The sequence below is a fragment of the Strigops habroptila genome, chromosome 16 (assembly GCF_004027225.2).
Source record: "Strigops habroptila isolate Jane chromosome 16, bStrHab1.2.pri, whole genome shotgun sequence".
NCBI classification, from domain to species: domain Eukaryota; kingdom Metazoa; phylum Chordata; class Aves; order Psittaciformes; family Psittacidae; genus Strigops; species Strigops habroptila.
Window position 1 is genome coordinate 3,899,572 of NC_044292.2, and position 27,846 is coordinate 3,927,417.

A 27,846-nucleotide genomic window follows, 5' to 3' on the forward strand; every position below is an offset into this window, starting at 1 on the left:
TGTTAAAGCTAGTAAAAATCACACTTAACAGTTTAATTTCTTATCAGATCTTCTCTGTGGTATTTTTTTCTGCCCTTGCAGTTTGGCACAGGCTGACTAGAGCTTTTCTGTGCAGTACTTGGAAGTCAGGACACTGTGAAGGAAGCTAGGGGATTGTTTTACAGGTCCAAAAAGAGAGGAAAAGCAGAACAAGGGAAAGCAGATTTAGCAGAAACAAGGAAGTGTTAGACCCGATAGGGATTTCATGGGTTTAATCACTTTTGTTGGGCCATAGGGTTACACTGAAATGGAGAAGAGAGAAAAAGAGGTAAAAAGGAGAACTGCTTTAAAGCAAGATGAAATTATTTAATACGTCTGTGTGTGAAAGATAAAGTTGATGGCTTTGGTAAGGTGTTGGAAAGGCCACAGGAGAGGGTCAGGTGGGGAAGCACAGATTAAATGATCCTACCTCTGAGGATGGAGTAATACAGCCTTTCCTAGTGTTTCCTTCTGACAAGTCTTGTTACTTGGACACTGTAGGGCATGAATCTGCATTTAACATCCTTTAAGATTAATAGTGACCCATGAGGTTGTGCTACAGAAAGCTACAACCTGAGCCAGACACTGCAGGGGCCTTGTCACCCATTCTGTAAGTAGCAGGGTGTTTATTCTGAGGTCAGGCATCCCAAAATCCCATCCAGGATGCTGGGTCTAAGTGCCCAGAACTGGAAAGTCATCTGGGGTTAAGCCAGGTCCCATCCTGTAGCAAGTGTGTCTTTGTCCTTCTGCTTCAGGCATATTCTTTGCATTGCCTTCCTAACTTACCATGTGCATAAGCAACTAATGCAGCAGCACTTCTGCCACCTGAACACAGTTCTACCAGGCATGAAATGGGATTATGACCTTTATGGTCTTGCCCATTTTAGTGCCCACTGCAGGCAGTCTCTTCCTCTGTATTGTCCTGTGGCAACTGGTTTGTGGAAGCTGATGGCTACTGAACTTTGGTCATTGACCAGGTCTTGTGTGCATGGAAATGTTCTCGTGCATGTGCATGCCTGTGTGTATGGCATCATTGGCTGTCAGATCCCCCAAATCCTAGGGCTCCATCTTTATGCTTTGGATCTGCTGACCTATTCTGTGGCTATGCCTTGGTACCTTCCTTTTCCACTATATGTCAAGGCAGTGTCAATTTGGTTTGAGCAGGACCCAGTGCCCAGGACCTCCATTCTGCTGCCAGTGTACCTGCCTGTTTTGGCTCCCTGTAAATGAGTGTGCTTGCCCATGAGAGCTAGTGAATGATTGGAAGAGATGACGAGGGAGGTTTGAAGGACTCCTGCACACAGTAAATCTTTACGCTGCAGGAGAAAGTGAGAGGGAGAGGAGGAGGAGCGCTATGTCAGACTGAAGCCTAAATGAGTCCAAGCTGGCACATCAGAGTAATCTTTATTTCCTGCTTTACACTGATATTGGGTGACCTCCAGATGTGTGTTCTTCCCCTCCTGGTGGCCTGTGAAACTGCCTGAGGGAGTAGGGAAGGGAGGAAGGGAGGGAGAGACCCAAGGAAGGACAGCTTTTGCCCGTTCTTCCTCCCTGTGAGCATGCTCAGGTAGACTAACCCCTTCCTGCCCCTTCCCTGACCCACGCTCCAGAGAACAGGCTTTTTCCCCTTCTCTGGAGTCCACATCAGGACAACGGCTCTTTCTGTCCTCAGTCCAAATCCTGATGGAAGAAGGTTCTTCCATACCTATTTTGCACCTATGCTGCCTTACTCCTTATTGGAAGTTGTTCCTGGTTTCTTGGGAGTCTGCCTGTAGTTTTCCACAGCCTTCACTGAACTGTGGCCCCTTTTCATGTGGAGAGCAGTAGCTCTCCAGCCGTTGGGATTGAGAAGGAAGTCGGGTGAACTCTTAACAAAATTGGCAGGGAAGGGAAGGACTGCAGCAGCTATGGGGAACTATCCTTTCTCTTTGTCTTGCCTTCTCCACTCCTTGCCAAGCTTCTCATGCGTGTAGCCTTTGCTGCTCTTCCCCCACCTTAATTTATCTCCACCTCTGCTGCTCTCCTTCTCTACTCTGCACTTTTTCATTCTGCCCTTCTCCTGCTCTACCGCATTCACTGTCTTGCTCTGTCTCCCTTATCCGTTTCACACCATGCTGTCCTGCCTGCTCTCAGCCCTGATGTTCACCAGCATACAGCATATCTCACATGTTTCTACCCCCTCCCTTGCACACACAGATGTTCTGCCATCTATCTTCTGTGCACCTCCTTCCATATACAAACACACACAAGGACAGAATTGTACAAACCTCGGCATATTGGCATTGGTCTCACTTCCAGTAAAATTACTTTTTCGTCATATTAGGCCAAGGCAAGAGTGCAGAGACATTTATGAAACTTTGTTTAATGTACTGAAAAGCCATCGGCTAGAACATTTAGGAAATTGATTTTCCTGGCATTGATGAACTCTTTTTATTTTACCCCAGTATTAATTACTTTTTTTTTTTAAACAAATTAATTTAAGAGTCATAAAACCTAACAAGTGAGCCAAACGTCAGTAGATCATGTTCCCCTCTCCCTTTACTCCCCCTCCCTGCTACTACTGCTAGCATGGGAGGAGAAGAAAAATCAGTGCCTTGCATGACTCTCTCACTTTGGTTCTGTGTAGGGGAAGCTTCATCGCTGCGAGATTATGCGGCCACCACCATGAATGAGTTCCTGGGCATGTTCGGCTACGATGACCAGAACATGCGGGATGAGCTGGCCCGCAAGATCAGCTTTGACAAACTGAATGCTGCTACCTCAGAGGCCCCTGCAACTGCTGCCTCTCTCCCTGGTGAAGATGCCATGAGCAAACGAGCCCGCTTCTCCAAGTATGAGGAGTACATCCGCAAACTGAAAGCTGGAGAGCAGCTCTCTTGGCCCATGCACTTGGCCAAATCTGAGGAGTTGGGCTCCAAGCTGGGCAAAGAAACTTCCTCAGTGCTGGCACAGCCCATTCGGGTGCCGGGTGCAGATGCCTCCATGCTGACGGAGACCAAAGCCACCATTCTGCCGCTGCCCTCTCCCAGCAGTTCCCAGATGCAGGGCCTCATGTCACGGACCTCCAAATATGACTTCTTCATTCAGAAGCTGAAGACAGGTGAGAGCATCAGGCCACAAAACGGCAACACTTACAAGAAGGCCTCCAAGTATGACCTAGAAAACGTCAAGTACTTGCACCTTTTCAAGCCTGGAGAAGGAAGCCCAGATATGGGAGGAGCCATCGCCTTCAAGACAGGCAAGGTAGGCCGGCCTTCCAAGTATGATGTGAGGAACATTCAGAAGCTCACTCCAGTAAAAGCTCCAACACCCAGCCTGGCCCCTGCTCCCCTCGCCAGTACCCCCAGCAGCACTCCTGTGGCTGGGCCAGAGCAGTCCGTCTCATTGCCATTCAACACTCCTGAGTACCTGAAATCAACTTTCTCCAAGACAGACTCCATCACAACTGGAACAGTCTCTACAGTAAAGTAAGTGGCCCCCCACTTTTCTTTGTCTTAGTGGGGGATCATACCTGAAGTCTGTGTGTGGATCAGTGGACAATTCCAGTTTGTGTGATGATAAATATTGCATTGTTTGTGTGATGTTTCTTTTTGCTATCTGTTGGAGTGTCTGCTCCTCTTTTGCACCTTACATCTCTATTTATCTTATTGGCACTAAGGCTGTGGGCTGCCATCAGCAGTCACAGCCATGACTCTAGAGCCCACTACCTCTACGTTTGTATGTTAAAATGAAAGGTGAAGGAACATGATGCTGTCAGCACTCTAAGGTCAAAGTTGTAACTACTTTACTTTCTCCTTCTTCGGGTTCCCCAGGCACCCAGCTGTGTTTGTTTGTAGTTTGTAGGTTTGTAGTAAAACCTTATTCTTGTAGCTATTTAACTCAATGGCAAAACTCTGCTGACTTCACTGCTGGCAAGATGGGGCTTTTTGTTTGTCCCAGATCTCAGAAGACATTTTGGTGCCTAATTCCCATCAATTTTCATAGGAGTTAGGCAGATACAACTTCTGTGGGGCCAGGCCTGTGTCTTCTCAATTTGCTTGTTCCTTGCACAAATAGAGGTGATTCAATTACCCCTCAGACTGGGCAAACTCATTAGCCCAATTACCACTAATAACCTCCTACACATGTTGCTGGCAATCTGCAGTGGTGCCATTGACTGAATGGAGATATCTCAAGGTCTTGCCAAACGTTGGATTAGTTTTTAACGTGGTTTCTAGAGGTGGTAGCTGTAGAAGAGCTACATGTGCATGTGAGGCTGCAAACAGGGAGGAAGAGAGGGACTTCTCTGCTTTCTTGTCGTGGTTTGGATTTACTTGTTTCTCACTGTGAACCTGGGACTGTTGTGAGCTGTGAATCCCATGGGGACATTTGTAGTAAGTCTAGGACCTCTGTCCTGCACTTCTGTGGCAAATGCTGTTACACACGTCCTACTACTTTGTCCTCCGGTAATGGGGAATGCTGTTATATGTTTAATATGTGGACCTTGGTCTGAATCCTCACTCAAATGCTCTTTGCAGTCTCAAGCAAGTCTGCATTCCCCACTTCGCATGTTTCCCCTCCTGGAAGGCAGAGCTAATGATACTTGACGTCCATGTGCAACAGCCATTTCCCAGCTGCCTGCAGACAGATTTGGGAGCTCTATGGTTAAGGTGTATGGGAAAGGGCAGAGGATTATTAACATTTGCATCTGGCCCCTGCTCAGGATGAACCCTCTGTGTGCTCCAGATGGCAGGCAGGGACTCCTATTACTAAAAAACAAGTGTTGTAAATATTCCTGTAGGCACAGTGCCTTGTTGTGATGGGTGACTTGGCCAGGGCCTCTGTGTCTGAAAAGTGTGCAGGATGCTCAGCTGCCTGCAGTTCAGCAGCCATCCCAGAGCTCTGGTTGGGTGGCCCTGTGCCTCTTCTTACCTGCTTTGGTGTTGCACTGGGATCCCAGTTTGATTTCCTTTCTCCTGCTCATGTCCTGCTGCCTGCTGGTGTGGGTTTGCAGCACCGTGGTGGTCCCTCCTCTAGCCACAGGACTTCCTCAACTGGGGCATCATGATGGGGCTGTGACAGGAATGGAGGTGACCATGGCCTTCAACTTGATAGTTCCCAGTGTTCTGATCACACACTGGAATGCAGAAGGGGATCCATTCTCCTTCAGGTTGCTTGCTAGATACAGGCTTTCATTACAAAAGAAAGCAGCCCATTAATGGTGCTGGTGGAGGAAGTGTGAACTGTGGTATCTGGGGCCTGGCTTTCCATTCACAGTCCCCACTGGGACCAAATAATCTGGGAGGAATTACCCCTTACTCTCACACATATGCACATATACCCTAGCCATGGGTTTAAATTTTCTGACATCTAATGCTCTTAACCTACCCTGAAATAATCTACCTACTTCAGGTGAGCTGTGTGAAAGTGTCCTTGTTTAAACCAGGCTACAGAGCTGTCTTGGGTAGGAGTGGAGGGTGTGGGCAAAACTGAGAAGGAAGGACATGTAGGCCTGTCTGGGGTTGCATTGGTATGCCACTGGCTCTTAGCTAGGCTGGAGTGTGGCCCTGTATCTCTTTTTCCTCTTGCTGAACTCACCGAGGATCTAGTTTTTGTCTGCTTCCTGATCATGTTAAGTAACCCAGGCTTATGTGACAGTTGGGTCCAGTTGGGTTGGTTTTTCCTTCATGAATACCTTTGCTGCCCATCAGTCTGTTGGAGTTGGGGTATCTGTGTGAAAAAATAGGCAATTAAACCCCCATCTAGGGTGCTGTAGCCAGGTTGCTGGTACCAGCTAGCAGTACATGGTGCCTGGTGGCCACAGGAAATGTGCGGCAGCTCACAGCATGGCTGAAGCACAGAGACTCTTCTTGATGGCCCTTCCATGCAAATAAGAGCAGCGTTGCAGGGTGCTTTAGGGAGGTGTTTGTTTTCCTTGTTTCTATAGGGGTATTTAGGTTTTTTCTGTGGAAACAGATTTTCATGGTTGGCCTTCTCAGTGTCTCCAACACACTGAACTGAGTCCACAAAGAGGGAACATGCAGGGGGGTGTTAGGTGGGCTCTGGTTCCATAGGAAAAGGGTACAGGATTTGAAGGGTACAGAGGAGGGAGGTTAAACTTCTGGGTGGCTTTTCTGGGTACTCTTCCCTGGGCGCTCTCTCCAGATGTGTCAATGGTGTGTGAGAGAAACAAGGAGCTTAGGCTGTGCCCTATTCCTGCCTGCTAACCAGGTCTGCCCTGTGTGTTTCTCATTAGGAATGGATTACCCACTGACAAACCAGCTGTCAGCGAAGATGTAAACATTTACCAGAAGTATATTGCCAGGTAGGCAAAACTCTTGACTTTCTTGGGGAGAGGGCTGGAAGAGGGTGGAGTGGTGGTGGGAAAGATCAGGTCTTGTCCATCTGGATCAAGTGTTTAAAACAGTCATTGACACTTCCATTTCCCTCTGGCATCTGTACTTGCTCTGTTCTCCTGCTTGGGAGAGCAGTAGCTGTGAGAGGTGTACAAGCATGCCAGGAGCATGCTCAGCTCCCCAGAGCTGTTAGACCTTGTGACAAATAGTGGAAAAATATTTCTCTGCAGAAGCCCAGGGTTTAAATGGGAGCACTGTCTCTTGACTGTCATTCTTTCTGTCCATTGCTGTGCTGTCTCCAGCCTTTTTCCCCTTACCATGTTCAGTGCCTGCAGGAAGCAAGCAAAGAACATCTCACCTTTGAGAGTCTAGGCTGGAGGAATTCACAAGTGACTCAAGTTTGGGCAGGTCTTAGCATTAGTGTGGGATGTTTATCCTAGAAAACTTTGCAGCTCCTTTATATGAGAAACCCTTACTGTATAAGGTGCAGACTAGGGCACCTTATCGCAGCTGTGGGCAGGCTTAGGTCAGGAATGAGCAATGCTGTGAGGAAGCCCAGGGCTGTTGTGGTGAGACAGAGTGAGTAACACCATGAGAGCCACAGGGACAGAGGAGATTGTTGCATAACACCTTCTTGTTCTATGGCTCATGGTGTAAAGGGCCCATCAGCCTTTGCCCCTGGCCTCTTGAATCCTCTGTCTGTATTGTGAGGAGGCTCACTGTGGAAGCCCCTGTATACAGAAAGACACCAGTCAGGAAAGCAAGCAAGCACTTCTCTCCAGGGAGAAAACTGAAGGGTTTGTTCCCACTTGGGCACTTATTAACAAGAGGGGAGGGAAATGTGTACTGTGCTTTCCCACCTTGCCAGATCCAGAGAGTCTGCCTGTGGGAGGCTGCCTGTGTGTTGGCTGCTAAGAAGGTGCAAGGGAAGATCTTGGCACATGGGCAGAGGAAAAGGGTGGGAACAGTGCTCTCCCTAGCTGGAGAGTAGCAAAAGAGGTGATTTCCTTTCCTCCCTTTTGCCCAAATCCCTGATGTAGGAGAAGGGGATAAAAGACCACATGGGAAGAGAGGACAGTTGCACCACCACACACAGCTCCTCAAGCAGCAGTGCCTCTAGTGCATGTGGCAACTGATTGCCTCCTGGGAGAGCACAGGAGGGTTTAAGCCTGTCTTTGGATAGGGCAGAAGGAGCAGCACCCTATTATTGCTGAGATTACAGAGGAATTGCAGTGAGAAAGGAGATGCCACCCCTTCTGTTCCCAGTTCCACTCTCAAGCAGAGAATCACAGAATGGTTTGGGTTGGAAAGGACCTTAAGATCATCCAGTTCCAACCCCCTGCCATGGGCAGGGAGCCTCATCCTAGACCATATCGCGTAAGGCTCTGTCCAGCGTGGCCTTGAACGCTGCCAGGGATGGAGCACTTTTACCACTGAACTTCACCAGAGAACTATATAAACACTTCACCCACATCCATTCTTCACAGCACGCTGCAAGCCCCTTCCCCTGGGTCAGGCAGGTAACTGAGGGAGGCTTGTGAGATAGCTGAGGGCCACCACATCCTGCTTAAAAAGCTCCCCAAGCCGCCTGTTGGCAGCACAGCCACTTCCCTTCAATTTACACACCATTTTAAAAACAGTTTAAAGCTTTAAAATCAAGGGGTGGGGGGAGAGAGACACGACACTCTGTGTCTGTACTGCATAATTAGCTTAATGAGTTTGCCAAAGCCACTGCCAAAAGCTGCCCAGGGATAATCCATTCTCTCACACAACAAAACAAAACCTCTTACTTAGCTAGTTTGGGTTGGGTTGTTTCCCCCCCACACCCTTTAGCCCCCCCCGTATATTTATAATTAAAAAAAAAAAGACCACAGAAAAAATTATTATTATTATTATTAGTGCCTCAGCAGATGGTGCTTCTGGCAGCACTTGCTTAAATATTTATTTCTGTGTGGGTTTCCTCCCCCCTTGTCATTGGGGTGGGGTTTTTTTTCTTCCTTCTTTCACATCATCGTTACAGGGTAATGAGTCTGTAAACACTGGAAGCATGCTGACTGCTTTATTTATTATTTTTATTGTTATTTATTTATTAACTCTTGCCAGATCAAGACTAGTTCTTTCTGCCCCCCCCAAAAAATTAAATAAATAGATATATTGAAATGAACTGATTAAAGAAAGGGGGAGGGGGGTGTTCTGCTGAAAATGAATTTATGTGCCTGTATGGACAATTCAGGGGTTTGGATTTGCATAGCAGTGTGATTAAATGGCCTGTGAGCTTGTTTCAGGTGCGTGTGTCTGTTGGTGGGCATGGAAATTGTGGGTACGTTGATGTAAATTAAGAGGGGTGTTGATGTACCTTAGAGTATGTGCATGTAAATGTGCGCGCGTGTATGCGTGGAAGTAAGTGTGTGGTGTGTAAGCTTTCCTGTTAGGAAAAAGCTAAACAGATGCTGTGCTTTAAAAATTAATAGCTTTGAACTGTTTCAAGTGTCAGAAGAAACACAGGATAAATATAACCCTTTAGGAGCCTAACCTCACAGACTGAAAGAGCAGAATATCCCCTTTGTGCTGTGTTTGCCACTTCCCTCCTTCCCCAAGCACACGGTTTGGTAGAACACTTGCCTCTCCCTTCCTGCGCTGTATACACCATACACACTTTTCTGTGTCACGTGGAAGGGAGGGTAAGAGTTTGAAGTGCTAGAGTGCTTGTTTAGTTGTTGCTTTTAAAGCTGAGCCTGTGAGTTACTCCTGCTAGGATGCTTAAAGTAACTTATCCCATACCGTCAGATCTCTTCGGTGTCTGCCCCTTCTTGCGCTGCAGTTGGCATCTCTGATAATTTTGTGTCCTCACTTTCAATGATATTTGGACTGCTTTGCTTCAAAGGTGTTTATTTGTCAGCAAGGTCTTTATCTTCCCCTTCTCTCTGCCTGGCCTGTGCTCCACAGTTCTCCAGCCCCACATAGCCCTTTGCTCTCTGTTCCCCATCTCATCATTGGAATAGGGAGGAAGCTTTCCACAGAGCAATTTCTTTCCTTTAAAGCTGCTGGTGGTGCTGCTGACATAAAGCCCTGGACTAGCAGGACCAGTTGGTTCGATCTGCTGCCGAGCTGCATGTACCTGGTTAGTGGCACAGTGACTCAGGCTGCTGCTTGTGTCCTATACCAGCCTCACAGCAGACCAGGCACTGAGCAGGAATTGCTTCCTCTGCTTTCTGCTCCACACCTTTGTTTGTGCAGCCAGCCTTGCTGTTTGCCTTGTGGTTTGTTTCTTCTCCGCTGCTGAGGTTTGTTCCAGTTTCTCAATCACCTGTTCTGACGTGATCCTGATTTCCTGCAGTATTTCTTCTCCTTCCCCAGGGAAAGGCATGTCTGCTCCTGGCATCTGTCCCTGTCTCCCTTTGTGAATGCTGAGGCAAAGAAGTCATTTAATTTTTTAGCAATGTCTATCTTTTCTGTCAATTAAGTCCCCTTTCCATCTCCTAGAGGCCCTGCTGTCTCCACAGTTGACCTCCTCTTCTTTACTGTGCTTCAGAAATGCCTTATTTAGTCCTGCTTTCCATCCTGACTTTTTCTGTCCTGTAGCTTAGCGTTACCTCACCTTATGATGATCCGTAATATTCTCTGCTCCTGCCCCATTCCTTGATGGCCCCAGGACATCCTCACTCCTCTCATTTTTCCTTTTTACCCATTGCCCTTCCTTGTTTCTTTCCCATGCCCTTTATCATATGCACTCCTGCTGCGTTTAGCACTAAGTGACGGGAGGAACCTTTGAGGAACCTTTGAGCAGATGGTACTTTATCTTTGAATGTTTCCCCTCTGAGTCTGCTTCTCTCCACTGCTTTTCCCTTTCAAGCTCTTCAGTTCTTCCAGGGTCCTCTAGAATATACATCAGAGAGTTCATTGCACTGATTAGCCCATTACTGGATCATCCCCTTTTGCCAGTTGCTGCTGTGTCTGTCAGTCACTATATTCTATGTGCTGTCTGTATGTAGATATTATATGGCATTTCTGCCTTTCTGGGGATTTTTCCACCCTGTGTGTTGGGAGTGTCCAGATCTTCTGTGTGGAATGCTCAGTGGTGACCTGCAAAAAATGGACTGGGTGCACGTTGTTGGCTGTTGCTTCTTGTGTCCTACTTTTAATGGCACTCAGAGGCAGACTGAAAACCCTGTTTTTTGCATTGCACTATTTTTTGTTGTGAGCAAATACTCTATCCACATGGAGAATAATGATTAGCAGGACTGTTGTGCATCGGAGAAGATGCACTCACAGGGCTGAGGTGGTCTGCCTGTAATGCTTCCTTCTGCTCCTCTTGATCCATCTCACCTATCTTGCCATTGATCTGCCCATCTTACTGAAAGTTCCTGTGCAATCTTGCCATGATCATCTTCTATCTGCGTGGTTTAATCTAATCCACTGGTTTGCAATCTTCTCTGTCGTGTGACACCATGCTGTGGCTAAAAAAAAAGATAAAAATAATCTTGAGACATAACTTGTGCAAACAATTGAATGCCTGAGCTTTTCTGAGGTATCTAAACTCACACAGGAGAATCTTAGAATTGTATGAGATTGAATTCAAGGAACCCTCCTTTCTTACTCTGCTCCAGGTAAGCAACTTAGATAATGGAGATGAATTTAAAAGGGAAAGACAGATTAGGGAAGTACAAGACCTGAATAATCCTGTTCAAGATGCACCTTTAAATAGTGACAAATAAGAAGAGGAATGCTGAAGGGTCACCATCTCCTTGGAGGGGATAAAGGAGAATGGTTTTAATGCCGTAAACATGTGGAATGAAATCAGGAATGGGACTTAATTTATTTGTACCTTGCTTACATGCATTACTCTCAGGACACTGTTTTATTCTCTTTCCCTTTCTTTCTTCTGTCCTCCTCTCATGTTTGCAGGTTCTCTGGCAGTCAGCACTGTGGACACATACACTGTGCATACCAGTATAGAGAACATTACCACTGCCTTGACCCCGAGTGCAACTACCAGGTAAAAGAATGGTAAAAAGTTACCAGCACAGCTACCTGAACATAAAGGGGTACAACCTGGGGGAGATGTGTGTCCCCCTGTGCTTCTCTCCCCCATACGCACACATGCCTCTTCACTTTTCAAGGGCAAAATATATTTTGAATTTACTACAACCCTATTTTGTTCCCATTTAACCCAATCTAACACCATTTAACCAAACCCAAACTATTCTAACAGCAGAATATAGATCAGTTCAAGTCAGTGGGAACTACTCCAGATTTGTATTGGTGAAATTCTGCTGTGTTACAAATTGTGCCTGAAACTAGGGAATGCTGATCTGTTAAGTCTGTCTCTTTCCCTCCTGCTGCCCGAGTGACATTGTAGCAGCAGTATCTGCAGCAAAACACCCAGTAAGACCAGCAGCAGCCTGGGATTTGTGGGGAAAGCGTGGGGGCAGGAGCGTGTGGATGCTGTAATCACTGGGAGAACTGCCAGCACAGCCACGTCAGGCCAGCCCCGTCACGTGCTGTGTTTGTTTACCCTCTTCCCAGGTCTGGGAGTTTGACACTGCCATTTCTGTGGTCAGGCTGTGTGTGTCTAAGTGGGAATCCCAGAGCTTTCCTCTGCTGTGCATCAGACGCAACTTCAGCCCTACCCCAGGAGACCTTTTGGTCTCAAAGGAATGAGTCTGACCACAGCATAGGAAGTTGATCTGGATCTGCCGAGCTTGACTGTGGGTTTCTATTGATTAAAGGAGAAGTTTGTCCCTGGGATGCATGTAGTGGTCCTCCTAGCCCAGCATTTGGTAATTGAGATGAGTCTGTCCCAGCCGTGACACGGATATCTCTGCACCAGAAAGAGAGAAACACAAAGGATGGAAAGACAGAAAAACCTATTATTATGATTGGCCTCATGATTATTTCCTAAGGAGTCTGGAAGCTGCTTGCGAAGGAGCTGTCTCGTCTCGCAGGGAATAAGGATTTAGGCTGCTTTTTAAAATGCAAATTATTTTATGGCTGAGATATATTTTAGAATAAGTAACGCTCTGTAATAAGTGGGCACAAATTAAGGGTGATTGGCAATAGCAATCCTGGATGTACGCCCTGGGAAATCAGACCTCCAGCCGCCAAGGGATTCCTGTTGAAATCTATATCCATATATTCCCGTGCCAATACCAACAAGATTGATCAGGATTGATATTATAGGAGGAAAGAGTGGAAGCGATAATCATTTGTTTCCTATGAGGGAGACTAGAAAAGTTGTTAAACATTAGAATACAGGCCTTTTCAATTACTCCTCAAAATAAATGGATATTGATTTCTTTAAAAAAAACCCAGATTTACTTTCCCACCTTCACTGTTAAATATTGATGTCTGTGGGAAATAGAAATGAAAAGCTTCATTTTAAAGGCACTTAGCCTGCTGTGGCAGTGGGGTACCCCTTCATTACTTCAAGCAGGTAGAGGATGAAAAGGATATTCTGATCATACAGATTTAGCTCTGAGCTCTGCTGCCATCTTTTTCTTTGACTGGAAGAAACTTCTGTGTCCCTGTGTTCCTAATAAAGTCATCCTACCTTCTAGGGGAGGCAGGAGACTTATAGTGGGAAGATACGGTAAAAGAGCAGAGTGGTTTTCCCAATTTCTAGTCTGACATGAATGTGGCAGCCAGTGTCTTGCTAACCACTACAGTGAGTGATTTGGAAGCTTGGATTACTCTCCTGTAGGCTGTTTAGTTCACTGGTTTGCTTTCTAACTATAGCAGTTCTTGAGATAGTAGCAGCTAAAATTATGTTAGAAGAATTGCAGTCTTAAAGCTGCAGGGAGCATATTCAGGACATCACCCCAATGTCACGTTTACAGCTTTTCACATGTATCTACTTTACCAAGAAGATACATACACACAATTCCTCTTTAATCTGACTCTCTTGGGGTGATTACTGCTGAGCTTTAAACTCCTGATACCCTAAGTTTATTAACAACAACAACAAAAGCCACCCTGCCCCTAGGATTACTCACCCACTCCCATCACGTGTGTCTCACTGTCTGTCTCTGTATCTCTCCAGAGATTCACTAGTAAACAGGATGTGATTCGGCATTACAACATGCACAAGAAACGTGATAATTCCCTCCAGCACGGCTTCATGCGCTTCAGCCCCTTGGATGACTGTAGCGTGTACTATCATGGCTGCCACCTGAATGGGAAAAGCACACACTACCACTGCATGCAGGTAACTGCTGGATGGGGACTAGATGGCAGCACATGAGGCAAATGAAGAGCCGTGGTTTGAGTTGTGTCCTTTTTGGGGTAGACTGAAAGGTTTTTGGGTTCTGGCAGCCCAGTGCCTCATTAGTAGAGAGCACGGGGCTGTCCTGAGGTGGGGGAGTGCCATTCATAGCCTCCCTTGCTCATTTGTGATGCAGGCACCTCTTCGAAGAGTCCGTGCCCTGTCCTCCCTGCACTTTCCCTGCCCAGCATTGGGAAAGGTGAAGGGAGGCACCATGCTCTGTTTTTAGAAGCCTTGTGCACACAGTGAAGCAAAGCAGGTCTCAAGGTTTTGTCACAGTCTTGGACTTGTTCAAACAAGTCCTGTTCTCTGAGATTGAGGGGCCGCTCTGCAATGCCACTGCACTGCCTCTACTCAAATCTGATCTGTCACTCCCTTGAAATCAAACTTTTCTGTGACACATCTGCCCTTTAACACTGGGTTAAATTCCTCCATAATCAGTTTCTAAATTAATTAAACTTTATGTCCCATATCTAGATTTAACACCACTGGTTCTCCATCTCCTTCACCAGTGGTACTTGTCTGTGGTGTAGCCTGGGACATTGTTTCAAGACCCAGACAGGCTTCAACAGCAGCGTTGGAGTTGCTGCGTAAATGTAACTGTGATGCCTTTAACTGTTTTTAGACACAGACTCACCAGATTGTTTGGGTCTTACCCTGATTGTTCTTCAGATTAGAGGGTTTGATATGTACTTGTTTCATTAGAATTGGGGCCTCAACGATTGCCATGAGAATGTGCTGTAGTTACAAACAGAATAATCAGGCAACCCTTGGTGAAAGCTTTTCTGTCCTGAAAACTCAGGTCTTGCTTCCCGCCCTATCCCAAGAGCTTAAGACCCCAGTTAAAGTCAGAAGGCCTTAATCACATGCTTAAATAGTTTGCTGGGATAGACTTCAGCATATGTTTAACTTGAAGTCAGGTAAGCTTTCTGAAGTCAATGGGGCTTAAGCACATACTTAAATGTTAGGCATGCACTCAAGTACTGTCCTGAATAGGGGTTGGTTTAAGCATGTGCTTACAGCATTTGATAAATTGGGAACTTCATGTGCCTTTCTCTTGAGGACATTTTCTGTTATGCTTCCATATTATTGATTGTTTAGTTCCTTCAATTTACCAGGATGGGATTTGTTGAATTATATTTTTTACAGTACAAGGAGTGTTTCACAGCTTTAAGTCACTCCAAGTTCAAATAGAGACCCTCATTTACACAACTATATATGGCTAATTCCATCCCGTGCCCACTGCCTTCCAGTAAAATAATGCCCATGTAAGCAGTGTCTTACAGGAAAGGTGTCTGAATATAAACTCCCAATTAAAGAAAATACTGCTTAAATGGCAGAATTTGTGCCATCCATCTCATGGGCTTCTTTTTTTTCTTTATGTCCATAATTGGTGTGGATAAAATTCAGTTAGTTGTTTATATGAACTGACATTTTTTTTAGGCTTTAGCACCAAGAGCTGCATTGCAAATTATTCCTAAGGAGGTTTTTGTTTAATTCTTTTTTTTAATGCCGTGCAGGGTCTGTCTTTTTTCAAGGTGTCAGCGCAGAGAGAGAGAGAGGCTCTTTTATATTGGAAATAGCTGGAGATCCTTGTTATTTTTTTTTTTCCTGGGTATTTGTCACAGGGTTTGTTATTGCCTGTTTGAATCAACCTGGGCTGAACTAAGAGGTGCTGTTTTCGTTCACTTCTGAGATGGTGCAGGCATTGGCACACGTTGTGCTAGAGAAGAAAAGGGAAAAAAAAAATCCTCCCTCAGCAGGGCTGAGGACGTTTTCAGATTCCAGGGTTTTTTTACTCAATATGGCAAAGTTGCCCGCTTTGCCCAGAGGAAGGCAGGTTTTCAGCATTCCCTCCTCGTCACACCATTCCCATTTGCTGCACGAGTTTCACATTATTGGAGTGGTAGTGTTGAACAGTGACGGGGGAGAAGAGGCTCTGGTTTGCTAAGGTCAGCTGAACAGAGGGTTTATGCTTGGCTAGAATGAAACCCGTATATTACAAGCTCAAAAAGATTTGCCTCATGTTGCACTGCCCTGCCTTACCTCCCAGAAGGACTAGAGGTAAATAACTCATTCCCACTCAACTTTGTATTCCCCAGGTAGATGAAACTCCTCTATTTTATTTCGTGTTGCTCCATGATAACAAAAAGTAATGGCATCTGTCAGTGTTCTTTTCGCCTTAAGAGCGGGAACCCTGCTTACTGCCTCCCTAAGCAGGCATGATTATCTGTAGCTGGTCTTTTATCCCTTTGCATCCTCCCCTTTTTTTCTTACTGTTTCATGCCCAGAGAGTTGTTTTATATATTTATTTATTTATTTCACAACTGCTCTTTCAGTCTTTAGATTGGGGATTAAAGAGATGACTTAATACTCCTAGGAGAAGTGCACAAATGGAACCATTAAATGTATGTGTGCTGCTCATGTGTTTATTATTGCTGGTAATAATGGTAGGCTGTTAAAACGCTGTGCTGATGGCTCCCTGTTTTGGCCTGGGGTAGGTGGGTTGTAACAAGGTCTATACAAGCACCTCAGACGTGATGACCCATGAGAACTTTCACAAGAAGAACACGCAGCTCATCAATGACGGGTTCCAGCGGTTCCGTGCCACGGAGGACTGCGGCACTGTGGAATGCCAGTTCTACGGGCAGAAAACCACTCACTTTCACTGCAGGTGAGACAGCAGGAAGGGCAGGAATCCTGCCTCATAGTTGTGTGGTCTGTTTGCCACCTCTTGCCACGTCATAAATTCAGGAGTAGACACAGGGACTTGATTTTCCCTGCTGTGACCTTCTCAGTACTGCTCTTGAGAGAACCCATGTTCCAGGGCAGATGTGATTTCCAGGATCTTGCCACAGAGCACTCTGAAGGCAGGAGTGTGATCTGAGGTGATCTGAGGAAAAGGGTACCCACTAGAAAATCCTAGAATCATTTGGGAAAGATGATGGTGCTCTGCAGAGTTCAGCTGAAGCAGGCCATTAATACCCTGCTAAAGGCACTTCCATGCTGGAGTTCTCTCCAACCAACAGTCAGCCGGCTCATCCCTTTCAGGGCCGGACTCTGCCTTCTGTACACAAATGCTCTTCTATTGATTTCTTTTGTTCTCAGGAAGAGTAGGAAAACAGTTTGTACCTTAGTTCCCTGTAGGTGCTCTTTTGGTTGGAATTTTTAGTGGTGGGTGCCTAAATCCCAATGTTAGTGCGGCTGTTCCTCAGAGTGGAGCGAGCTTCCCAGCTCTCTCACATGGCAGCGTTCTTGCTTGCCTTGGTGTCACAGGTTAACCCACATAATGCTCCTCAACCCCTCTGCTGCCAGGGCCATTGTCCCCTACTGATCCCAGTCCTTTTCCCAGAGGGAGGCAGGTGACAGCAGTTGTGGTCTTAGCACTGTGCTCTTAGCCCACACAGCCAACCACCCTCTCCTCCTCGATGCCCTTGCAGGCGACCTGGGTGTACATTCACCTTCAAGAACAAGTGTGACATTGAGAAGCACAAGAGCTACCACATCAAAGATGATGCCTATGCCAAGGACGGCTTCAAGAAGTTCTACAAGTATGAGGAATGCAAGTATGAGGGCTGCGTCTACAGCAAGGCCACCAATCACTTCCACTGCATAAGGGCAGGCTGTGGCTTCACCTTCACCTCCACCAGCCAGATGACCTCCCATAAACGCAAACATGAGCGCCGGCACATCCGGAGCTCGGGAGTGCTGGGCCTGCCTGCCTCTCTTCTGGGGTCCAAGGATAATGAGCAAGAGGAGTCCAGTAATGATGACCTTATTGACTTCTCCGCTATGAGCTCAAAGAACTCCAGCCTGAGTGCCTCCCCCACCAGTCAACAGTCTTCCGTTTCTCTCATAGTCCCAGCTGCACCTTCCTCTGCTGCTGAGCTCGCTTCCTCACAGGCCAGCAAGTCTGCCAACAGCATGACACCAGCCACCAAGATCTCTGGCCTGCTCTCTCAGGCTCTTCCCAGCAATATACCCTTGGCCCTGGCACTCTCCAACTCAGCACTTCCTGGAACAGCTGGATCCTTCTTCCCCATCATCCCCAGTCGGGTCTCTACACCACTTCCTGCCAGCTCAGCTAATCTGATGGCTGCTGGTTCTTCTGGCACCAATCCAACATCATCTGCTTCTACAGATTCCTCATCCCAGGCCATATCAGGATCTGGTGAGCCAGCAGCTACGTCTTCTCCAGCTCCAGCAGCATCTATAATGGAAAGGATCTCTGCTAGCAAGGGATTAATCTCTCCTATGATGGCCAGGCTGGCAGCAGCTGCGCTCAAGCCCTCTGTGGCACTTGAAGCAGGTGAGTTACCCTCATCAGTTATGCTAGTGGTGGGAGAAGGAGCAATGCCTGATGACTTGGAGAAGAGTGAATGAGAAGCCACGCTGCTGTCTGTGGGACAGGAGGTGGGGAGGAGGTAGTGAAGGAACATAAATGTGAGAATAAATTTGGTCACGTCCAGTTAACTCTTGAAGAGAGCAGTCTTGGCATGGTTTCCTGTGGAACCTGGCTATGCCCACGTGGCTAGAAGAGAGGCAGGAAATGCAGCTTTGCCCACAAATAGAGGAGGCTCTTACCACATCTGAAGAGTGTTGCCATGTATATTGCCTAGTTTGCTGCAGGCTGAAACAAGAGAGGCACTATATTAAAAATGGAAATGAAGAATAAGCTTGGCCAAACCCTGCAGCCCTCTTCTGCAGACTGTGTCGAGTTTTAGTCAGGCCTAATGGTGTCAATCCTATAGCTCATTGCCAGTTGTTTTTCTGAGCTGGGGGGTTGGTTCTGTGCTGCAGCTCTGAGTTTGGAGAGAGTGGTGGTACAGTCTACCAACTGGAGCTTTCTCCTGTTCAGTTCTTGGAAGCTGTGCTTCTCCTAAGCTCAAGGGGCAGCGACACTGTGAGAGGGATAAAAGATGGGAATGAGAGGTCCCCGGGGGCAATCCAGAGCTCTTCCTGTTGCCACCTAGACCTGGGGCAGGTCGTTGCCTGCGGCCAGCTGTGGCAGCAGGGATGTGGGGCTCCCTCAGAGCACTGGGTACCTCCACAATCTCCTGCTGAACATGGACAGCTCATGGTGGGCAGTGTGGGGGAGGCTCTGCCTGGCAGCACCCCACAGCATGGGGCTGCCCCACAGCCTCCGTCCCTGCTCGCCCACAGGGATGTGGGTGCTGACAGTGTCCCCTTCAACCTGAGAGCAAATGAGGGAGTAGGACGAAGTGATCTGATTAAAGAGGGAGGGGAACTTTCACATACTTTTAAAATTATTATTTGAAAAATGGTTTCCTAAAGCAGAGAAAGGTCATTGAGGGAACTATTTTCCTTTATTTTTTAATAAAATGCCACTTGCTGTCTGAGAAGCAGCTCGCCGTCAGCTGTACTGCCGGAGGGTAAATTAATATTTTAGTCACTTGGGGATTGTGGAAAAAAGCTCTGCAGACATGTTCCTGTCAGCAACTTTTTTTCCCTCCTTTTTTCTTTGCTGTTCTTCCTAATTTTTTTCCCTTTAATTTGTTCTCCCCCCTTTGCTCTTTCTTTCTCTTCCTTTAATTTGAATTCTTCTTCCATGGGCTCAGCATTAAACCTCCTCCCCAAAAAAGAAGAATTCCCCCCTTGTTGTGAGGGCAGCGTGCCGGCGGTGGCTTGAGCCAGGCCCTTTGGCTGTCACCTCCGATAGCCCCGGCGGGCAGATGCTCCTGCTGGGCAGGCGCAGTGGCCACCGCTGTCGCTACGGCAACGCTGGGATTGGGGACGGGAAAGGGGGCTTGAGTAGCAGTCGAGAGCTGCCACATTGCCTCAGCATTAACAGAGTCTTTAATAAACGCTTAAGAGGCAGCCCCGCAAATTAGTTATGACAGTTTGTGCAGAGAATCAGGTCTCCCCCACGCTCCTTCCGCCCTTCTCCTTTAAAGGGCCCATAGCCTGGACAACTTTGACATAATTTTGCAATAATTATCACTTGAAGAATTTCCACGCTGGAGTGGACGTCAGAACCCATCATGTCAGCCTGGCAATAAACGCTGACCAGCAATCCCAGCACTTCCCTCCCCCCACACTTTTTCTTTGTTTTTCCCATTTATGCACTGGTGCTAGTGATTTAACTTCTTTATTTGCTGTTGTAACCTCATTTTAGACCTACCTTTTCCGTTTAAGTTTTGCATTTAATTTCCATGTCTTTCTTGAGCAGGGAATGGACAACCAGCAGCTCCCGGACGGTTCAATCCAGTTCAGGTGAAGCAGGAACCTGTGGAGGCCATGGGATCATCATCTGCCACTAGTCAGGAGTCCTTGCAGGAGCACAGCTTGGACCTGAGTGTCAAGGATCATGGGTGAGAGAAGTGTGCAGGCACCCTTAGCTCCTTCCAGCATCAAGCTCTGACAAGTTTCCATACCTGTAATAGGAGGGGACACAAAATGTTGATGAAAGGCAATTTCACAGTGCTGAGTTGGATGCCCCCAAGTTGGAAGCAGGGAGGCTCTCTCTCCTTCCCCTCAAGTGTATGTTCTCCAGATTCTTATTTGGGGCTCACAAACACCTACTGACTCTTTGACAAGAGCCTCACCTCTTGTGCTCCGCTCTGAAACATGAGCCACTGGCAAAGCTTCCTTCACTTAGATATTCCTGCTGTTGCCATCAAGAGTTGATCGAAGGCTGCTCCAGTGCCATACTTTAGCACACTTTCAACATGAGCATTTGCACTGATATAAAAGGGCTTTGATTCAGGTCTAAGAGAGACACCTGCCAGAGAAATTGGACACACAAAACAACTGAGTGTCACTGACTTGGGTCTGAGTGCTCATCTCTGGCTATGGCGATGAATATTTGTGCTTGCACAAAGGTGAATGCACCTAACTCAAAGTGTGTCCCCAGCATCCCTACTTGAGAATAGGAGTGTTAGGGGATTGTCCTGTGTGGAAAAACTGCAGAGGAACTGAGACTGGGGATAAGTGAGCCTGCCCCACTTTGGCCTTTCTGTACATTCTTTTCCATTTTTACAAGCCTCAATTTGAGACCCCAGCACTTGCAGTCAACTACAACTATTACCGGTGCATGCCAAGGTTGCTTTCAGCATGCTTAGCTGTGGCCATAAGGATTGCTGCCATGGGGGCCTGTGTCACTGGTGATACGAGTCGTAACATCAGTGTCCCCCTGGTTTTGTGGCCTATTTCTGAAAGTTCTAATGGGATGAAAGAGTAAAACATGGGGTGGGTTCTGAGTCAGCTGGTAAATGTGTGGACACTGGAGGAAGAGGTCTGGACTGTTCAATAGCTGAAAGAACTAAATTCTGCAGACTTGGGACCTTCTCTTTCTCTCCATCTTGGCTATCACAAGTGAAGGAGTTGGGGCAGCCCAAGGGAGGGTGGGCATCATTCTGTTCCTCCAGATGTAGCAGGTGAGGAGTGAGGCAGCTTGAAGGGAGAAGGATTAATCTCGGTGCTCGCAGTCCCTGTGCACATCTTAACTAAACCCTGTTGGTTTGTGTGTTCCAGTAATGAATCAAATGGCCACACAGTCTCGGCAAATTCATCTCTTTTATCCTCGCTTATGAATAAGGTAAGAGCCATCCATCAAACGCCTTTCATTCCCCCCACCACGAGAAATTAAAGCCGCGATAGCGGGGAGGGGGGGGAGATGCGTTTGTTTTTTAATGTTTTGCCTCTAATAAGATGAGTTTGTACCATTTAAATTTTGAGACCATTTTTCATCGGGTATAATTTCAGAGCCACTGCTTACGAATTAATTTAATGAACTGGCTGAAGAAATATATTGCAGCCTCTGACACCTTTTTTTTTCTTCATCCTTTCAAGACAGAGGAGGATCTGAAAGAGTAGTTTTTTAATTATTTTTTTCTCCCATTTTTATTTCCAGAACCTGGCAACTTCTCTCTCTCTTTTTATAGACCCTCATTTGGTTTATTTACTTGAAAACTTTTTTTTTCATTGGGGGAGGGGGAGGAGAAACATTTGTTTTTATGAACGAGAAGAAAAAAATTAGAAGTTTTGAACCAAAATCATCAATTTCTGTCTCTCTGCTGTGAGTAATGGTGTCCAACAGAGCCCCTTCACCATGTTCTAGAATATTTATTTTAGATAATGCACCGTTTCTTTTTCCTTACTTTTTCCTTAAATTATACATAATCTCAAATATATATTTCCCTTTCACATGATAAATTCTACTGTACCAAGATTAATTTTGCTGTTGTATACAACTGCCGTGGAGATGAGGGCAGCCTTTGAGCCACACTTTAATATTCTACTGTGTGATGGGTTTTACAGGCATAACTATTGCCATCCCCTTGGCTCTGGGCATTACGTGTATCAAGGCCATATAACCCTCAAGAGAGGGCAGAGTGACTTTGCCTAGTAGTCTTTTCATCCTTTCTCTCTTATTTGATCACTCTTTTTTCTCTGTGCTGTTTAATTTCTGCATTTATCCTTATGTTACTATTCTCCTCCATTGGCTCTCTGTTATAGTGGGGCTCTCTGTTATACTGGGGGTTTGATATTCCCTTTTAATCTCAATTTCTTATTCATTCCTGCACATTGTCCCTTTAGAGATTCCAAATACGCAGCTCTTCCTCTAGTGAGTAAACCTATTTAGTAAATCTGCTGTCTGGAGTCCCAGGTCATTCTGAAGACCCCAGCTTAGGGAAATACTCTTTCAATAGCTACTTCACTTGAAAATCTCCAGGAGAATAGGAGATTTAAATATATGCTTAGAAATAAGGGTTGGTTTGTGTGCAGCCCTGCATAGGATTCTTTATGTTGTGCAAAAGAAGTGTAGCACAGGTACAAAATAAGAGTTCTTCAGGTTTGTTCCTTTTTCAAAGAAGGAATGGGATTAACTGATGACATAAACCAGCAAAGAATAGAGCCCACTAATTTGAAGGAGCCTATTCCAAGACTAAGGACTGCAGAATCAAGCTCAGTGTGCTCAGGAGCACATCACGCTTGCTTCTTCCTCTTGCTGCACACAGTTCCTGTTTGTGGAAGAATCCTTCACAATTCATCTAGGAAGAAAGCCCTTTACAGAAATTGAATGCCCAACGAGCTCCAGTGGAAACAGACAACCTGAATTTCTGACTCCAGCCATAAAGAGTTGCAGTCTCCACACAGCAGCAGGGGCTTTACCTTCAGGGGGCATTAAGAGCGCCTCAAATAGCCAGGGTTCCTGTAGCCTATTGCTGTTTATTTAGGGGGCTGTCAGGCTTAATTAACTGGTATTTATAAAGGGCTTTGAGATCCTCAAGTGGGTGGAGTTTATAATGCAAGTGTTGGGCCCCATCCCGCATTTTATTCATGCTGTGAAATTCACTGTTGTTACTGGAGGTAACTGAGAGTACACCAAAGCAAGAAAGGGTCTGGGAAATCTTGCATTTATTCAGAAAGATTTTCTCTAAACTTCTTTTTGAGTAACTTCTTTTTTCTATCCTGCACGTCATACACCTGGACCTCAAAACCTTCTCTGTGTAGAATCTATCTGAAGCCTTTCACACAATGCAAGTTGTGAGTCCTGCTTTGTGGAGGATATGTCCATTAGGACAAAGAGACGTAATTCTGTTATTCAAGTTAGTAAGAATTTTCCAGGAACTTAAGTGGAGCTGGAACTTTTTCCCAATTGAATGAGATTTCTCCCCCCACACTCTCTGATAGTCAATTCAAAGAAGGAGACATCCTTATGGCTGGGATAAGTTGACTAAAGAAACAAGAGCTTAGTAGTTCTGTCACTAGCTCTGCGCTAAGAGACCAACATTTTGTAGGAGCTATACAGGGCTATTAACGTTGAAGCCTGCACACCTCTTCCATACTCAGACAGGGTATGTCTCTCTTCACCTCAGTTTATCCATGTATAAAATAGACAGGATGCTTCATAACTTCACACAAGAGCCATGAATATTAGATGGGCACTTGAGTACTTCATGATAGTTGGGTGGAGGATGCACAAGAGTGAGGTGTTATTAAGTTTTGTTGATGCAGTTGAGGCAGCCAGTGCAGACTTCTTGTCTTCTCTCTTAATCTTTGAAGACACAGCTTGCCATGGGTCAGTCCTGGGGGTATCCACAGTGGCAGTGTCCATGACTTCATGCTGGGCTTGATGCAGTGTCTGTCTTCTTGTTCCAGATGTCCAAGACCAGTGCCAGCCTTGGCAACCTGCTGAACATTAAGACAGAGGGAGATGGCAGCCAGGCTGGGGCTGGAGAGCCAACACAGTACTTGGGCAAGGCAGTGAAGGCACTTGTCCAGGAGAAGCTCTCAGAGCCATGGAAGATGTACCTGCGCCGGTAAGGAAAGCATGGAACTGGGAATAGAGGAAAGGGAAAATTACTTCCTTTGCAAAGTGTCTGGCTCGTTAGTTCACACTTGACTGCAGAGTTCTCTTGAATTTAAAGGCCTAATTCTGTGATGTGCTGATCACCTTCTGGAGTGCATTTGGTCCTCAGTCCTGGCCATCTGCAGTAGGTGTTAATGTCCTATCAGAAATATCTGTACACATAGAGTTATTTTACAAAGGATCTTGAGAACCAGCTACGAACACAGATCTTCCCATGGTATTTTTGGCCTGGGCTGCTTGTTGGGCTCCTCTTTGTGTCCCTAGCCTGCAAGTCCAGGGGATCCACGGCACACACGGCAGCTTGCTCTTGGCACTGAACTTCTGTTGGACCATGTTGAGTTACTGCACACAGATCACAGAAGCCTTATGCTTGCTGTGGCGTTTCCTCTGATCACAGGAGTAGGCCACTGAAACAAAATCGGGAGTATAAAGAGTATGGGAACTGGGATGGTTTCTGCTGGTTTTGTTGTAGACAAGGAGGCTTGAAAGGAAAATGGAACAGATACAAAACTCACCCACACACAGACACATGCACATACATGCCCAGACAGACACATGCTTTGAGCATACACAGATACACCCAGGCAGACACATATGGGTTTGTGCTCTGACACAGATTGTTGCCTACAAATGCCTGTGGACACTTTGTAAATCCCAGACTTTAATGGAGAAGACTAGAAACTTTTCTGGTCCGTCTGCCCCTGGCCAGTGTGAGATCCTTCCCTGCAGTTCATTTGCATTTTGTCCAGCCTAGTTGTAATTATGCCAAGCAATGTGGCTATTTTCTTGTCTCTGGGAGCATTATTCTACCACATAGTAACTCTCACTGTCACGATTTTTTCATGGAATGCTGCCTGAATTTCCCTCTTTGTAATCTTGTTGCAGTTCTGGTTCTATTCCCTCAAACCGCATCAGATAATTCCTCTCTGCAACTGGAGTTCACCCCCTTCAGATAGTCACAGACTTTTAGCATCCCATTTAACCAAGCTTATTTACTTCCTTTAATCTGACTTTGTAAATTAGTCCCTTCAGCCTGCTGATCATGTCATTGCTGTTGGCATTCTTGCTGTGTCCTGAACGGGTGCAGACCCAGACTGCCAGTCCTGCATCACCACACCAGACCTAACGAGCTTTCTGCCCCCATATATGCAGCTCACAATTGTGCTACCTTGTTTGCATCTATACTGCATAATGTATATGTACCATGTTTACCATCCACTGTTACACGGGATTGCTTTTAATGCTCTCCTGAGTCCCCCATGCATAAACCCACCCCCACCCCAGATGTATTAGCTGTGTGCTTCCAAACAGGACTCTCGTATTCTGTACCTTCTTCCTTGTCTTGCGAGGCCTCTCAGTGTTATTTTTCTCCTCTTGCACTGGTGTTGCCAACTCCTCCCAGTTTAGTATCTTCCGTGAATTTCATTAACACGCTGTTTACTCCTTCTCCTAGATTACTAATGAAGATGTTAAATAAGCTCAGACCTAACCCAAGTCAGCCGTGCGGCGTTTGTGGGATACCTCCTCCCAGCTCAGTGCTGTTTGTCATTAGCCTTTGTTTACGGTCCTTCAGCCGGTTTGCAATCCATGAGGTAGCATTCACATCCAGGCCAATTTGAATTAATTCTAAGCATATGCAAGACTGTATCAAAATGCTTTACTAAAATCCAAATATATTGCATCCCTTCATCCACTAATTTTGCAATTCTATCAAAAAAAGCAATTAAATTTGTCTGGCAAGATTTATTCTTTATAATCCTGATGCTGTTTATTGCTCATGGTTCCTTTATCCTCTAGATGTTTAATGATTTTCTCCTCCCTCTTAATATTTGTTCCATTACTTTACTGGAAGGAGAAGTTAAGGCTAGAGGTATGATAATTGCCAAAGATCACTTGTCTTTTTTTTCCCCTGAAAGAATCAGTATCTAGATATTTTTATTATTCTTTTTTTTTCAATTTCCCAATACCTCCCTCTTCTCTATGGCTTAAAAAACAGCAAACAGTAAAGCAATCAGTTTGGGAGTTAATTTCCACCGCACTTCAGGACATACATCATCCAGACTGGCTGATTTGTCCATATTTATATTTTCCAACCAGTCCCTTTATCTGCGCTTCTGGAAGGTCTTCACTTTATCCCTAATTGTCTGCTTTGTCTTTAGTTTTCCTGTCCAGAGCAAATTTCATAAAGCAGCCATTTTTGACCTCCCATTTTTATTGGACTTTCCTATTAAGCACAATATCTCTTGTCCCTGATAAAACCACCCTTCAGCTTGCAGTAACTTGGTTTCTTACCTTTTACCACACCTTTACTTTCCTTCATTTTCTCCCTAGAAGCCTTAACCGAGTGCATGTATTCTATATCCACTGACCTTCCTTCTCCAGCACAAGGTTTTCTTCCTTTTCCTTTACTCTCAAACTGGTAGGAGGCCCCTCCTGGGACCACACAGGCTGCTGTTTGTTTCTTGCTTTCCTGCTCATCAGAGCAACTGTAGTTTGTTGTATCTTAATTATGCAAGATTCCCTTGTTAAGTTTCAGATCCTTCCTGCCAGTGTTTTTTACTTGATTTCTAGATTCCCTGTGATTCTGGAGTTTCCTGAAATCACGTGTATTTGTGCTACTCCTAGTAAGTCCAGAGAATCTCAGCAGTGGACAAGCAGTGAAATCATGTTTAGTTGGTTTTGACCTCTTGACCATTTCCTCCATGATGACAAGAGGGGTATCTTAGCTGATGGCTTTGCCCTGGTGTTTGCCTTGCAGGGTTGTTTCTTATGTATTTCAGGGATTGTGCTTTTCACTATTTATGCATCCTAGGCTGTAACTGTTATATAGGTGATACTTATCTCTTCATCTGTGTAATACCCTGTTGTTTCAAGGCAGGGGGTAGATGGATTCTGGATCTAGATTCCCTTGAACCACTGCTGTTTCTTCCCTGTTGCTAGTCCCAGTAAATTGAGAAAGAAAAGAAAACAAAGACCTGTAATGTTACAGCAGTGTCCTCTTGATCTGCATTACCTTTACTAATCTGTGATTGTTCTCGGAGCCTTGGCTTTTGTACATAGATGCTCAAGAACACGTAATGGTTTTCAGGTTTTGTTTCAGAGTAGTTCTGTATTTTGCTCCCACTAAAGTGGGAGTTTCTTGGTCAAGTTCAATTGGAGAGAAATTAGTTTCTTGTTCTGCATGTTCAGATCTGTATAACAGGCGCTAATCAAGCAACACCACCAGTTCTGCTTATGCTGCAAGGACAGTGGCATTAGAAAACACAGTGGTAATAGATCTGAAAACCAGAATATGTCTGTTCCAGCACTGCTTCTCTGCTGGGCCCTTGCCTAAGATGCTTGTTTGCTTTGGGCAGATTTGGTACCAAGGACTTCTGCGATGCGCAGTGTGACTTTCTCCATAAGGTGCACTTCCATTGTGTGGTGGAGGAATGTGGGGCCCTCTTCAGCACCCTGGATGGAGCCATCAAGCACGCCAAGTAAGTAGCAGTGTCTTGGGAAACCTTGGGAAAACTCTACATCACAAATGCTGCAGGACAAGGGAGACCTTCCTGAGTAACTCTGTTCAAGACCAGGAATGTGGGCAGTCCTAAGGGCAGCAGTTTGGGCACCCATGTGCTTCCTGTGTAAATGTGCTCAGCTAAAAGTTTTGCAGAACACTATGTTCTCTTTAAATTTGTTTCACAATAAATGTGTTCAACTTGTGAAAAAGTGTTGGCAAGGCTGAGAATTGGACATTTGTGTTCTTCCATAGCCTACTTGACAGACCATGTGTTCAAGGAGACCCAGATTTCTCACAGCACACATATATACCATCCAAAAAAGTATATGGGAGGGGGAGGAGCCTGTAAACCCAACCATTGTCACTGGATATAGACTTTTTGTGGAGTAGACAT

General features: G+C 45.8%; 1 protein-coding gene across 2 annotated transcripts in view; it reads left to right on the forward strand.

Moving 5' to 3' along the window:
• Positions 1–27,846, forward strand: part of CASZ1 (castor zinc finger 1) — a 163,793-nt gene that overhangs the window by 121,310 nt on the left and 14,637 nt on the right. For both annotated transcript variants that reach the window (XM_030507634.1, XM_030507632.1), the window contains 10 exons: positions 2,645–3,485; positions 6,254–6,322; positions 11,259–11,349; positions 13,393–13,557; positions 16,116–16,288; positions 17,055–17,923; positions 19,805–19,946; positions 21,109–21,172; positions 23,740–23,900; positions 27,307–27,429. In XM_030507634.1, coding sequence (XP_030363494.1) covers positions 2,645–3,485; positions 6,254–6,322; positions 11,259–11,349; positions 13,393–13,557; positions 16,116–16,288; positions 17,055–17,923; positions 19,805–19,946; positions 21,109–21,172; positions 23,740–23,900; positions 27,307–27,429 — 2,698 coding nt within the window. The remainder of the gene's footprint in view (positions 1–2,644; positions 3,486–6,253; positions 6,323–11,258; positions 11,350–13,392; positions 13,558–16,115; positions 16,289–17,054; positions 17,924–19,804; positions 19,947–21,108; positions 21,173–23,739; positions 23,901–27,306; positions 27,430–27,846) is intronic.